Source organism: Nycticebus coucang, chromosome 10, assembly GCF_027406575.1.
Source record: "Nycticebus coucang isolate mNycCou1 chromosome 10, mNycCou1.pri, whole genome shotgun sequence".
Classification (NCBI taxonomy): domain Eukaryota; kingdom Metazoa; phylum Chordata; class Mammalia; order Primates; family Lorisidae; genus Nycticebus; species Nycticebus coucang.
In genome coordinates, this window is record NC_069789.1 from 55,100,533 (window position 1) to 55,115,272 (window position 14,740).

At 37.1% G+C, this 14,740-nt stretch overlaps 1 protein-coding gene across 2 annotated transcripts in view; it reads right to left on the reverse strand.

The window, feature by feature from the left end:
• LOC128597508 (C4b-binding protein alpha chain-like) overlaps positions 1 to 14,740 on the reverse strand; it is an 83,305-nt gene that overhangs the window by 30,163 nt on the left and 38,402 nt on the right. For both annotated transcript variants that reach the window (XM_053607926.1, XM_053607925.1), the window contains exons 4-6: positions 10,011 to 10,110; positions 5,733 to 5,818; positions 5,369 to 5,563 (exon numbers count right to left, since the gene is read on the reverse strand). In XM_053607926.1, the coding sequence (XP_053463901.1) occupies positions 5,369 to 5,563; positions 5,733 to 5,818; positions 10,011 to 10,110 (381 nt within the window). The remainder of the gene's footprint in view (positions 1 to 5,368; positions 5,564 to 5,732; positions 5,819 to 10,010; positions 10,111 to 14,740) is intronic.

The following is a 14,740-nucleotide window of genomic DNA, read 5'->3' on the forward strand; positions in this document are numbered from 1 at the left end:
GTACACCATCTCAATAGAAGCAAAAACAAAGACCATATGATCCTCTCAATATATGCAGAAAAAGCATTTGACAAAACTCACCATCCTTTTCTAACAAGAACACTTAAGAAAATAGGCATAGTTGGCATGCTTCTTAAGCTGGTTGAAGCCATTTATGACAAAACCACAGCTAACATCATACTGCATGGAGTAAAACTGAAAGCTTTTCCACTTAGAAATGAAACCAGACAAGAATGCCCACTATCTCCACTACCATTCAACATTGTGCTGGAAGTTCTAGTCAGTGCAGCGAGGCATGAGAAGGATATAAAAGACATCCAAATGGGAGAAGAGGAGGTCAAACTCTTGCTCTTTGCTGATGATATGATCTGATACTTAGAAAACCCAGAAACTCAACCATAAAATTCCTGGAAGTGATTTACAGTAATGTAAATCAGGAAATACAGTAACGTCCCAGGGAACAAAATCAATGTCCACAAATCAGTAGCCTTTGTATATACCAACACAGCCAAGTTGAGAAGCAAATGAAGGACACAATTCACTTCACAGTAACTTAAAGAAAATGAAATACTTAGGAATATACCTAACAAAGGAGGTGAAGGATCTTTACAATGAGAATTATGAAACCCTAAGAAAAGAAATTGCAGAAGACATTAACAAATGGAATAACATATCATGCTCATAGCTGAAAAGAATCAACATTGTCAAAATGTCTATTCTACCCAAAGTGATCTACAGATTCAATGCAATCCCCATTAAAATATCAACATCACATTTTGAAGAACTGGAAAAAATAGTACTTCGTTTTGTATGGAACCATAAAAAATCCCACTTAGCTAAGGCTATCCTTAGTAATAAAAACAAAGCTAGAAGCATCACCTTACCAGACCTCAGGCTATATTACAAGTCCACAGTAAATAAAACAGCATAGTATTAGCAGAAAAATAGGGACATAGACATATAGAACTGAGTAGAAAACCAAGAGATGAAACCAGTCTCTACTTGCCATCTGATCTTTGATAAACCAAACAAAAGGTACAGTGGGGAAAAGAATCTCTATTCATCAAATGGTGTTGGGAGACCTGTACAACCACATGTAAAAGACTGAAACTGGACCCTCACCTTTTGCCACTTACAAAAATTGACTCAAGATGGATAAAAGATTTAAATCTAAGACACAAAACAATACAAATCTTAGAAGAAAGCAGGGGAAAAACTTTTGATGATGTTGAACTGGGGAAAGATTTTATGACAAAAGACTTCAGTGGCCATCACAACAACAATAAATTTCTTTTTTAAATGGGACTTAATTAAGCTGAAAAGCTTCTGCACAGCTAAGGATACAACAAGTAAAGCAAAAAGACAACCTTCAGAAGGGGAGAAGATATTTGCAGGGTATGAATCTGACAAAGGGTTGATAACTAGAATCTACAGAGAACTCAAGTTAATCAACATAAAAAGTCAACAATCTCATCTACCACTGGGCAAGAGACATGAACAGAACCTTCTCTGAGAAAGGTAGATTAATGGCTAAAAAACATGAAAAGATGCTCATCGTTCCTGATGGTCACAGAAATGCAAATCAAAATCACCTTGAGATATCACCTAACCTCAGTGAGAATAGCCCACATCACAAAATGTCAAAGCTGTAGATGCTGGTTGGCATGGATGTGGAGAGAAGGGAACACTTTTACACTGCTGGTGAGACTGAAAACTAATACAACCTTTTTGGAAGGAAGTATGAAGAATCCTCAAAAAACTCAAATTAGACCACCCATTTTATCCTGCACTCCCATTACTAGGCATCCACCCAGAAGAAAGAAAAATCATGCTATCATAAGGACATTTGTACTATAATGTTTATCACAGCTCAATTTACAATTGCTAAAATGTGGAAACAAACAAAATACCCACTAACCCAGGAATGGATTAACAAGCTGTGATATATGTATACCATGGACTACTATTCAGCTATTAAAAAAGATGAAGACTTTATATCTTTTGTAGTAACTTGGATTGGGTTGGAATGCATTCTTCTTAGTAAAATATCACAAGAATGGAGAAGCAAGAATCCAATGTACTCGATTCTAATATGAAGCCAGTAGAAGATTTAATAGCTACCCTCATAAGAGGAAAATTCAAATCAATTCAAGGGAAGGGGAATGAGCAGGGAGAGGGGAGGAGGATGGGGCATGGGGGATTACAGTATATGGCACCTCTTGGGGGTAGGACACAATTATAAGAGAGACTTTACCTAACAAATTCAATCAGTGTAACACAATTCTTTCTACCTTCAATGAACCTCAAACAATAAAAAAAAGAAAAGAGCATAAAAATAATGGGCTAAGGACATGAATAGTCATTTTTCAAAAGAAGACAAATAAATGGCCAATATGCATATGAAAAAATGTTCAACATCAATAATCATCATAGAAATGCAAATTAAACCACAATGAGATATCTTCTTATGCCAATGAAAATGATCATTATTAAAAAGACAAAAAAAAAACCAGGAAAGAAGATGTTGGCAAGGATGCAGAGATAAGGGAACTCTTATACACTTTTGGTAAGAATTATAAATTAGTGCAACCTCAATGGAAAACAGTATGGAGTTTTCTCAAAGAACTAAAAATAGAACTACCATAAGATCTACTAATCCCACTTCTGTGTTATCTATCCAAAGGAAAAGAAATGATTATATAAAAAAGATACCTGCATTCATATGTTATTGTGGCACTATTCATAATAGCAAACATATGGAATCATCCTATGTGTTCATCAACCAAATGTTGAATGCAGAAGATGTGGTATATATACACAATGGAATACTATGCAGCTATTGAAAAGAATGAAATCACATCTTTTGAAGCAACATGGTTAGAACTGGAGACCATTATCTTAAGTGAAACCACCCAGGAACAGAAAGAAAAACGCCACGTGTTCTCTCACATGTGGTATAAGGAAACAGAGCTTGGAATGATAGACAATGGAGACTTGAAGAGGTAGGGTGGGTGATGGGAGGTTGCTTGGTGGGTACAACATGCATACTCCAGTGGTGGATGCACTGAAGGCCCTGACTTCATCACCATGCAAATATATCAATATCAATATAGCAAAATTGCACCTTATGTTAATATACAAATGAAAAATAAATGGGAAAATTTTAAAAAATAAAAAACAAAATATGTATGTGTATAATTTCAGTTTTTAAAGCCTGTGTCAAGTGAGTTCCCATCATTTTGGTCCTTGTATGAAATGTTTGTGGATAACCCCTTCAACTGTCCTACCAATAAAAACTAGTCATAGAAAAATTATTTTTATTTCTTTTTTTTTGTAAAAAATTATTTTTTACATATTTGGGCTGGGCATGGTGGCTCACGCCTATAGTCCTAGCACTGTGGGAGGCTAAGGCAGGTGGATTGCCTGAGCTCAGAGGTTTGAGACCAGCATGAGCTGGAGTGAGCCAGAGTGAGACCCATCTCTACCAAAAATAAAAAAGCCAGGCATTGTGGCAGGCACCTGTAGTCCCACCTACTTGGGAGGCAAAGGGCAAGGGAATCACTAAAGGAAGAAAAGAAAAAAAAAAAAAAAAACCTTCAAACTAAGATGAGTGAAAGCCAGTTGAAATTGAAAGCAAAATTTAAAAAATAATAAAAATAAAAATAAATAAAAAAGAAATATTCAGTCATATATAAGCCAAAAGAAACATGTACCTCCAAGGTCCCCGAAACTTTTGATATGATGGCCTAATTTCCTGAATGATTTTGGTTGTGGGTCCTCGGCCCACTGTAATGAGCTGATGTCATGCAAAAGTGGCCAGGACATCAGAGACCTGCACCCCCAGCAGAGAACAAATTGCACTCACCCCCTTCACACATAGTTAGTCATCAAGTCTTGTCAATCCTAACACCTTAATTTCTCTATAATGCTTCAATTTCTCTCCAGGCCTGCTGCCATAGCTACAGTTAACACCACCTTTACTACTTGGCTGGAGGTTTGCAAAAGTGCCATCTTAGTCTATTTCTCAAGCTATAACAAAATACCTTAGCTGGGTAGTTTATAAATAATAGAAATTTATTTCCCATAGTTCTGGAGGCTGGGAAGTCCAAGATCTAGGCACCAGCAGATTTGGTGTCTGGTTAGGGCTTGCTCTCTGTCTGCTTGCAAGATGATGCCTTCTTGCTGCACCTTTATATGGAGGAAGGGATTAATGATGTGTCCTCACAAGGTAGAAGGACAAAAAAGACTAAGGCTCCCTCCTCTATCTCTTTTATTAGGGCACCAGTCTAATTCATAATGGTGGCTCCTTCATCACTTAGTCACTTTCCAGAAGGCCCTACCTGATAAAATTATCACATTGGGTCTTAGGTTCTAACATGAATTTGGAGGGACCAAAACAGATGCCTATTGGTTAATATTTTTCTCACTTCAGATTGTTGTCCATTCTCCAGCCAGATTTCTTCCTAAAAGCACACTTATTCCCCTAGCCTTTCATTGAACCTTTGTTTTGAACTCCTGAGAGTGACATACAAGACCCTTCATAACCTGGCCCCTGCTAACTCTGCCAGCCTCAGCTCCTGCCATTTCCACTTCTTGTGGACCTGACTTCAGGCATTTTGCACTGTTTGCAGGGTCCTTCTTTTATCTCCCTAGTTTGACCGTGTCCTGTTGTTAAATCAGAATAGCAAGTGATACTGTGTGAAGTTAGAAGCAAAGTGAGATGCCCTAGATTAGCAGACTAACAGTAACATAATACATACATTTTCTGGCTCAATTATTGCTTGCTTTGTCCTTTTGCCCTTCTGGTATTAGTAGTTTTCACTTGCCCTACAGGCATATGTGGTTGACATTACAAGTGCTAACTGACAGTTTCAGTTGCACTTCCTGAACAGACAAAGGGCTACATTCCCCAGTCCTTTGAAGCTTCCCTCTAGCTACAGACAAAGGTTGCAGTGCAAAGGGATGTGTGGTCACCTGCAGGACAAAGCTCTTAGCCACAGCTCAATTTGCCTTTCTCTCTTCCTCTATTGAAGAGATTGTGAAAGCACTATGAGAGCAGAGCAGCCTGCATTGCTGAGCAGGTGGCAAAGCTAACTCTCAGACTACAGCTGTTCTGGAGGATCACCTGGACACACCACAGACTCAGAATAAATGAGAATGAACTTTTACTTCACCAAACCAGTGAGATATTGGTGCTGTTTTTTACTATATTCTAATACAGCATGTGGTAAATATCAGCCAAATAAATGATTGCATCAGTGGTAATTAGTCTTTGAGTTGTTCCATTTTCCCAATAAGTTTTTCTTTATTTTTCCTTTAAACAAATGAGAGCAAACAATTCAAAGAAGAATGCATCCTTAAGACTTACGTTTACAGGTAGGAGGGCTGGGGCTCCAGACACCTGCGGTTTTATTCTCTACCATGCAGGAAACGGAGGCTTTGCCTATGAGTGAGAAGTGTGGGTCACAGCTGTAGGTGACAGAGGAGCCATACTCATACATTTCTTTATCGCCACCACTGTGCTTCCCATTGCTGATGTCTGGAGGGGCCTCACACTTGGCAACTGATATGAGGGAGTGAAGAGAAAAAATTATCAAGAAAAGTACTGTTACAAATCTAAACTTTATGAAAATTCTAATGGAGGATACACATAGAGATAAAGATGTGCAGGAATTTTATTATCTTAAGTAGTTTAAGTTGATAGTCAAGTCAGAAAAAAAATCTTCACTTACTTACACATTGTGGGAGAGGCTCACTCCAGTCAACTCCTTTATCTTGGACTTCACAATGACTAGTAGTTGAACCAACTAGGACATATCTGAACAAGAGAGAATCAAAGATTTTAATGGGGCTTGGCGCCTGTAGCACAGTGGATATGACGCCACCACATACACCAAGGGTGGAGGGTTCAAACCCAGCCCAGACTGCAACAAAAAATAGCCAGGCATTGTGGTGGGTGCCTATAGTCCCAGCTACTTGGGAGGCTGAGGCAAGAGAATTGCTTAAGCCCAAGAGTTTGAGGTTGCTGTGAGCTGTGACACTACAGTATCCTACTGAGGGCAACCTAGTGACACTCTGTCTCAAAAAAAAAAGATTTTAATGGAATTCTTCCTACCCCAAATTAAATTGGATAAAGGAATCTGGTGGATCTGAACAAATGTAAGGTCTACTCAATGTGAAAATGAAGAAATAATATTTTCTCAAATATCACTTCCCATTGAGCACACTTTTTAGTAAAATTTCATCACTGCAATTAGGCAAGTGTGTTTGTTCATTTGTTTTTTCCTTCTTTAATCTATTATTGACGATCTACGAGGTGTCACCCATGCAGTTCATCCAGAGCTCAAGCAGGATAATAAAAGAGTCACTTGACTCTTTTATTCTGCAATTTCCTTTAATTGAAAGTGCCAGCTAGATTACTGATCCCACACTCTCATGATCTCTGTTTGTAAGGCTCCTCCTGACTTCTAGATGCTAGGTTTACCTACATAGACCATTAGCACCCTTTTCACCACTCCCATTTTTATGGCTGCTTATAAGTCCAAGTCTTAAGCTTTCTTCGTTTGTCTCACTGCCCTCTCTCTCATGATAATTGTTGGGGGTAGGTGGAAATACCATTGCTTGTACAATTTCATATTGTAGCATCACCAAGATTATTGATAATAATTAATGATTTTATATTGCAGCATTATCAAGTAATAAACCTTGATAATGATTACTTATCAAGTAATGTGACAGAACACTAAAGTAAATTTCCCCTTCACAATCTAAAAGACTCTGGAATTCATCAAATATTAACTTCAAGAAAAATGATTCTTTAATACAGCTACAATTAGGTTTTAAAATTTATTTAAAAGGTAGCTTTTCTAATATAGCCAGGAGATTAAGTATAGAGTAGTATTTCCAATTATTCTGATAAGAACAACTGAGATTCCAACAGCATCTTAGTTCTGAACCTTCTCACATTTCCTTTTGGGAGCCATACACAATAAGGGTAAAGAGGATAAAAATGAGAAAATCAACAAAATGAAGCAAACAAAAAAAATTTCACAAAAAAATGATAGGTAAAAATGGCAAGCAAAGGAGAATCATTATATGCTTAATTGTACAACCTAATGAAGGAACACAAACAGAACAAAATAGCTTCTTAAATGCATCTTGAATAAATGCTACTGAAATAAAATAATACTTTAATCTGCCTATTAAAATTGCACAGCAGCAAAAATTGAACCAAATTATTTTTAACAAAACAACTAAGAGTAAAATTATTAGATTTCAAAGATAAAGAATAATATTTGGGGAGTCAAATTATTATTCAAAATTTATTGAATTATGCACCCACACCATTGGCTGACTGTGAGAAGCATAGCAGACCAAGCAAACATCGGTAGAGAAACAGTTAAGAAAATCTTAACTGAAAATCTTGGCCAGCAACTCATGGCTCTTGCATCACGACAATGCACCAGCTCACATGGCACCATCTGTGAGGGAGTTTTTAGCCAGTAAACAAATAACTATATTATTATACACCTGATCTAGCCCCCAATGACTTTTTTTTTATCCAAAGATAATGGAAATATTAAAAGGAATCTGGACATTCAGGACATCAAGGATAATACCACAATAGCTTTGATAATCATTCCAGAAAAGAGTTCTAAAATTGCCTTGAAGGGTGAACTAGGCACTGGCATTGGTGCATATATTCCCAAGGGGATTATTTCAAAGGTGACCATTGTGATGGTCAGCAATGAGGTACATAGCACTTTTTCCACAATAAGTTTGTGAACTTAATTGTCAGACATCATAACTTCCGTGGTTATATTTCTCAAAGTACCATCCTGGCTGACATAATTAAGTAACATAAATAGACAGTAAAAAGTAATTAGAAATCTGAAAATTGGAAAGTAGCAGGTAAAATAAATTACTATTTCAGATGATGTGATTACAAACCAGATAATCCAACTGGATGCGGTGGCTCAAGCCTATAATCCTAGCACTCTGGGAGGCTGAGATGGGTGGATTCCTTGAGTTCAGGAGTTCGAGACCAGCCTGAGCAAGAGTGAGACCCTGTCTCTAAAAAAGAAAATAGTTGGGCGTTGCAGTGGATGCCTATAGTCCCAGCTACTCAGGAGACTGAGGCAAGAGGATCACTTGAGCCCAAGAGTTTGAGGTTGCTGTGAGCCATGGCACTCTACCAAGGGCAACAAAGTGAAACTCTGTCTTGGAAAAAAAAAAATTTAAATAAATGATGTTGAGATAACAGGAAAGAAACATAGGAAAATATAGACTAGGATCTTTACCTCATACTGTATAACAATGGGTCAAAGCTTTGAACATTAAAAAATATGAAAACAAAAAAGTAATAGAAGAAATATATAGGGTGTATCAAAAGTCTCTGCATACATAGGAAACAGAAATCTTAGAAGATGTTCACCATGAGTGGGAGGGAAGACTTCATGAAAAGAGGTAGAGAAACATGTATAGAAAGAGGTAGAGAAACATGTAGAGAAATTTTGTAAATATTTTGTGAAATTTTGTAAGTAAAGGTACATTTAGCTAAAATTTCCCATTTTCCCTATGTACCTGCATGCAGTGGCTTTTGTTACACTCTGTATAGGCAATTAGTATTATTATTATCATTATTAAGACAAGGTCTCATTCCATCACTCGGGCTGGAATGCAATAGCAACTTCGTAGCTCACTGCAGCCTCAAATTCCTGGGTTTGAATGATCCTCCTGCCTCAGCCTCCCAAGTAGTTGGGGCTACAGGCACATATCATAATGTCTGGTTAATATTCTATTTTTTTTGTAAAGATGGGGTCTCACTCTTGTTTAGGTTAGTCTCAAACTTCTTATTTCCGCAGTCCTGCTACACTGGTATCCCAAAGAGCAGGGATTATAAGCACAAAGCACCATACCAGGCTTGGCAATTATTTTTAAATCTCAGATTGGGTATCACCTTTTAAATTAAGACATAAAATCTTTAGCCATTATTAAAGGAGAAATTGATAAATTTAACAACATAAAAACAAACAATTTCTTCTTTAAAAAACATAATACCAATAGCCAAGTTAATAATAATAATAATATAATAGGGTGAATTGTGTATATGCATATATGACTATATTCTAAAAATTAAGAATAAAAAGTATAAATATTTCAGAGAAAAAAGTAGGCAATGACAGGACAAATAGTCCGGAAATAAATACGACCATCTCTTGAATATATAAAAATACACTCACGTTCACTGATAATGAGAGAAATGTACATTGAAACAATACTAAGAGCTTGTTTTCTCTGCTTACATTGGAAAACATTCAAAAATTTAATAATTTTTCAAATGTTTGACAATGTAATTGGAGAGTTCGGAGAGAGATTTTGCATACTCTTAAAAACTGTGCAATGCTTACTTAGAGCAATCTGACAATATCTTTGAAACTTTCAAACATATATACTCATTGACCCCGAGAGGCCACCTCTGAGTCAATGAATTTATCCTGCAAATGTAACTGCATATGTATGAAATGACATAGGTACAAGGTAATGCATCACAGCATTGTTCAGAATGGCAAAAAATTTGAAATACCCATGTATCTCTTAAAGGGGCTGTCAAGCCATGACACATAAAATTCTATGCAGTTGCTAAAAGAAGATTAATAAGGAACCTCTTTATGTACAAACATGGAAATATCTCCAGTATATATTGATGAGTAAATAATGAAACAAGATTCAAATCCACATTTGCTATTGGAAAGGGGTAGAATATATGCTAATTTCTTAGTTTGTACACATATTTCTATTAAAAAAAACACTAAAAAGATACATAAGAATCCAATAAAAATGGATCTTTGCTGGAGGACAGGAAGAAATGGGATATATGGAGATAGGATGGAATCAAGAATTCTCAATGTGTATCTTTCTACGTCATTTTAAATTTTGAAATATATGAACACATTATCTACTTTAAAAATTAATTTAAAAGACTTGTTTCTAGATTACCTCACACTCACCCTTCTATACAGCTGAATTCTATCTGTGATCCCAAAGACAGATCTGTTTTAACTTCCACTTCCCCATTAGGTAACTCTCCTGGGTTTCTGCATCGTCTCTCTAAGAGAAAAATTCAAATGATGATTAGTGATACAAGTATTCACAGATATGCATTATGTTCAATCAAGTTTAACCTAAATTTACCTCCTTACATATTTTAAGTTTGGCCTTACGCTTTCTCTGTACAAGGTACGCTGTAATCTAGCGGGGTGTGTAAACAGGCTACAAACTACTCTGTGCCAATTACCAGGTGTTGGCTAATCCAGGTGGTCAACTGTTCAATTCGTGTTCAAATAAGACAAACACTGAGCTGTAACTAATCTAGCTGTTTCTGTACCTCACTTCCATTTTCTATAATCACTTCCCTTTTTCTGTTCATAAATCTTTAATCACATAGCCGTGCTGGAGTCTCTCCGAACCTATTTATTTGTTCAGAACCTGCCCCATTTGCAAATCTTTCTTTGCTCAATTAAACTCTGTAAAATTTAATTTGTCCAAGGTTTTCTTCTTAATAGATGGTGTCAGAAAGTAGGTTCTGAAGTAGAAATTTCAGAACCCCCTGGGAGCGCTAAGTGACCAAGTGTGGCACCTGCCAGACCCATTATGCCCATTGTTCTCTTGCTGCAACTGGAGTGGTGGGGAAGTTCTCAGATTCCAAAGCTCCAAAAATTGTGTTTTGCGCTCTCCAAGTTTGTTTGAGCAATTTTTTACCTGAGTTCAGAAGTGACAACAGAAAACGAACCGGGTCCAGAATTGGATCTGATCTGGTAATTAACTACTTTGGATGCAGTTAGAGGCCTCAGATGTCGGGATAGAACAGAAACTGGCAGTAAATGGAGAGATTGCAGGGAGTGTGAACTCCAGCTTTCGGGAATTCACAGGGATTTTTGTGTTCTATACTGTTTCTTTTTCTTGTGAACACAAGTAGGGAAAAAAATTATTGGCTAAGTTGATCGTGGAGATCCAAGAGCCAAAGCCAAGATTCAAGATAAAAATGGGATTCTTAGTTTCTGAAGAACTTAATTTCTGAATGTATTCTACATTCTGGTTACTCCTACCTATGCTTGTATGGATATTAGGCCCCAGAAGCAGCGAATACTTACAGAAATGGCAAAACCTTACTAAAGGAAATTTAAAGTTACAGCAGAACTATTCCAGATGTACAAAACTGCACTTTAAGAAGTGTATTTAAAAATGAAAGCCCTGAAAATAGTCTCATTTAGGGATGCCTATTGATGTGCAGAAGTTCTAAAAAGATTTCAATATTTTTATTTTCTTTTTTTAAAAGTCTCTCTACAAAAGGAAAATATAAAAGCTTAAGTGACTAATTAATAAGAAAAATTAGATCTGCTAACCTCTTGGCTTAGTTACTATTCTACCCTGAAGGCAAAATAAAGCTATCTTGGATATAGTGTTTACAAAGGTAGAACCTCACGTAAACTGGACTTGCTTCTTGTTCAGAAGCTGAGTCTGGGCAGAGAGAATGTATTTTTTTGCCTATTTCTTAATGGGCTCCCCCCTGCTCTCAGTCATTGTATCTAAGAAACAGTAGCTGTGTTAAAAAGATGACATACTGCAAACACACCTTCATGCACTTTAATGGCTATCTTGAAACCCTTTGTAAGGATAAAGAGAAAGAAAGGGGCAGGGAGGGTGAATTGGGTTACAAAAAACTCTTGCCTTTTTTAAATTTACATAACAAGTCTTACCTTTCTTTAAGGTGCTTTTCCTGACCCCCTTGTTTTTGTTTTTGTTTTTTTAATTTTTTTTTTTTTTTTTTGTAGAGACAGAGTCTCACTTTACCACCTTCAGTAGAGTGCCATGATGTCACAGGACTCACAGCAACCTCTAGCTCTTGGGCTTCTGAGATTCTCCTGCCTCAGCCTCCTGAGCAGCTGGGATTACAGGCGCCCACCACAACGCCCAGCTATTTTTTTTTTTGGTTGCAGTTCAGCCGGGGCTGGGTTTGAACCCGCCACCCTCGGTATATGGGACCCCCTTGTTTTTAACTCATGTTCAAATAAGACAAACACTGAGCTGTAACTAATCCAGCTGTTTCTGTACCTCACTTCCATTTTCTATAATCACTTTCCTTTTTCTGTCCATGAATCTTTAATCACATACCTGTGCTGGAGTCCCTCTGAACCTATTCACTTGTTTTTGCTCGACCTTTATGGACAACATTTCTTATTCTTAATATAAGCAAATAACGGTACAATATTTAGGACTAAATTCTTGGTTCTGTGCTTTTGAGATACGAATTTTATACTTGTTTCACCTGAGAGTCATCTTTTTAAAAGGCAAATTGCCACCTAGCTAATAATTGCTTCGGGCAATAAAACTGGTAATTAGAAAATTTATTGTCTAAATAGGATAAAAAAATATTTAAAAGCTAGAGGAAAAATCTGTATAAAAGCTATAAGATCTGTTTCTGTCTTTGTGTCTGTATGCCTATGTGTTTATATGTGTCATATATATGTGATATTTCACTACCAAAATATATAAAAGAGTGATAATAAATTATCAAACAAAAGTAAGCACTTAAACATATTCTCAGTGTAAATGGAAATAAAATCTAAAGGCTTCCCCCTAGCTACTGACTGAACCCCCTCTGGGTCAAGGGGATACAATAAAACTGAGTTGCTAGACATGAGAAAGGAGATCAGACATGCCTCACCATGCCGCTCTCCCTTCTTAGAGATATCTTATGTGACTCATTAACAGGCCTGAAGCTGTGCAAGACAAATTTGCAGGTCCTCAATATATGCAACAAGCCACCTGCATCTAAGTGTGTATCTAGCAGTTTGCTCTGACTAACTTTGCACTCACTCCTGGTGTATGAGACAAAGCCAAACTCCTCCAGCCAATTGTCAACTAAAGAATCTTTAAACCCACGTATACCCTGTAATTCCTCACTTTTAGATGTCCCACTTTTCAGGCCAAATCAATGTACACCTTTCACGTATTGATTTATGACTTTACCTGTAATTCCAATCTCCTCGAAATGTATAAAACCTAACTGCAGCTCCACCACTATGAGTCCATGAGCTCAAAGCTCCTCAAATTTAATTAAATTATTTTCTAGAATATGGCTTCTTTTCCCTCAACATCAAGAAAATAAAAAATAAGGAGGTGGAGCAAGATGGTGGCCGAGTAACAGCTTCCTTGCAACTGGGCACGGTGAGTCTGGGGAGATAAGAATCCAGGCATCTCTGGCTGGTGGGATCTGCCTATAATCATCCCTTTGAGGATACAGGGAGTCAGCAAGGGACTTCTGGACCCCAAGAGGAGGACAAAAACAGTGGAAAACTGGCAAGTGGTTGCGTGTGTTCGATCAACCTAATCCCACCAGCAGCCGTAAGTACAAGCAGCAGTGAGACTGCAAACCAGAAAGGCCTTAGCTGTGAACTGTTTAAGTGTTTCAGTGTTTTTGGACTTGGCACTCAGTTGAACTGCAGATCTCTCTGCTGAAACCTTTCAAGCTAGAAGAGCATGGTCATCAACTTTTAATCTCCTAAAACAAAATAACTTTCAACCCAGGATCCTATACCCAGCTAAACTGAGTTTTGTTTACGATGGAGAAATTAAATACTTCAATGACATTCACATGTTGAAGAAATTTGCTATAACTAAACCAGCTCTCCAGGATATTCTCAGACCTATCTTCCATAAAGACCAGTGTAATTCGCCACCACAAAAGTAAACCCACCCAGAAAATTTTGATCAAATTCCAACTTCCGTAGTCAAAAAGGCTTAAAAACGTCCACCAGACTCTAGAAAGGCTTATCAATATTCTCAATTAATGTGAATAGTTTAAATTGTTCTCTAAAGAGGCATAGGTTGGCTGACTGGATAAAAAAAAACTCAAGCCAGATATATGCTGCATACAAGAATCGCATCTTACATTAAAAGACAAATATAGACTCAAGGTGAAGTGATGGTCATCTATACTCCAGGCAAATGGAAAGAGAAAAAGCAGGCATTGTAATCCTATTTGCAGACGCAATAGGCATTAAACCAACCGAAAGCAGTAAGGATAAGGATGGACACTTCATATTTGTTAAAGGTAATACTTAATATGATGAGATTTCAATTATTAATATTTATGCACCCAACCAGAACACACCTCAATTTATAAGAGAAACTCTTAACAGACATGAGCAACTTGATTTCCTGCAGTTCCATAGGAGTTGGTGATTTTAACACCCCTTTAGCAGTGCTGGATAGATCCTCCAAAAAGAAGATTAGCAAAGAAATTTTAGATTTAAACTTAACCATTCAACATCTGGACTTAACAGACATCTACAGAACATTTCATCCCAACAAAATCGAATACACATTCCTCTCATTAGCCCATGGAACATAATACAAAATTGACCACATCCTAGGCCACAAATCTAACTTCAGCAAATTTAAAAAAATAGAAATCATTCCTTGCACCTTCTCAGACTATCATGGAATAAAAGTTGAACTCAATAACAACAGGAACCTGCATACCCATACAAAAACATGGAAGCTAAATGACCTTATGCTGAAGGATAGATGGGTTATAGATGAGATTAAGAAGGAAATCACTAAATTTTTGGAACAAAGCAACAGTCAAGACACGAATTACCAGAACCTCTGGTAACCCTAAGAGGGAAATTTATAGCACTGCAAGCCTTCCTCAAGAAAACAGCAAGAGAGGAAG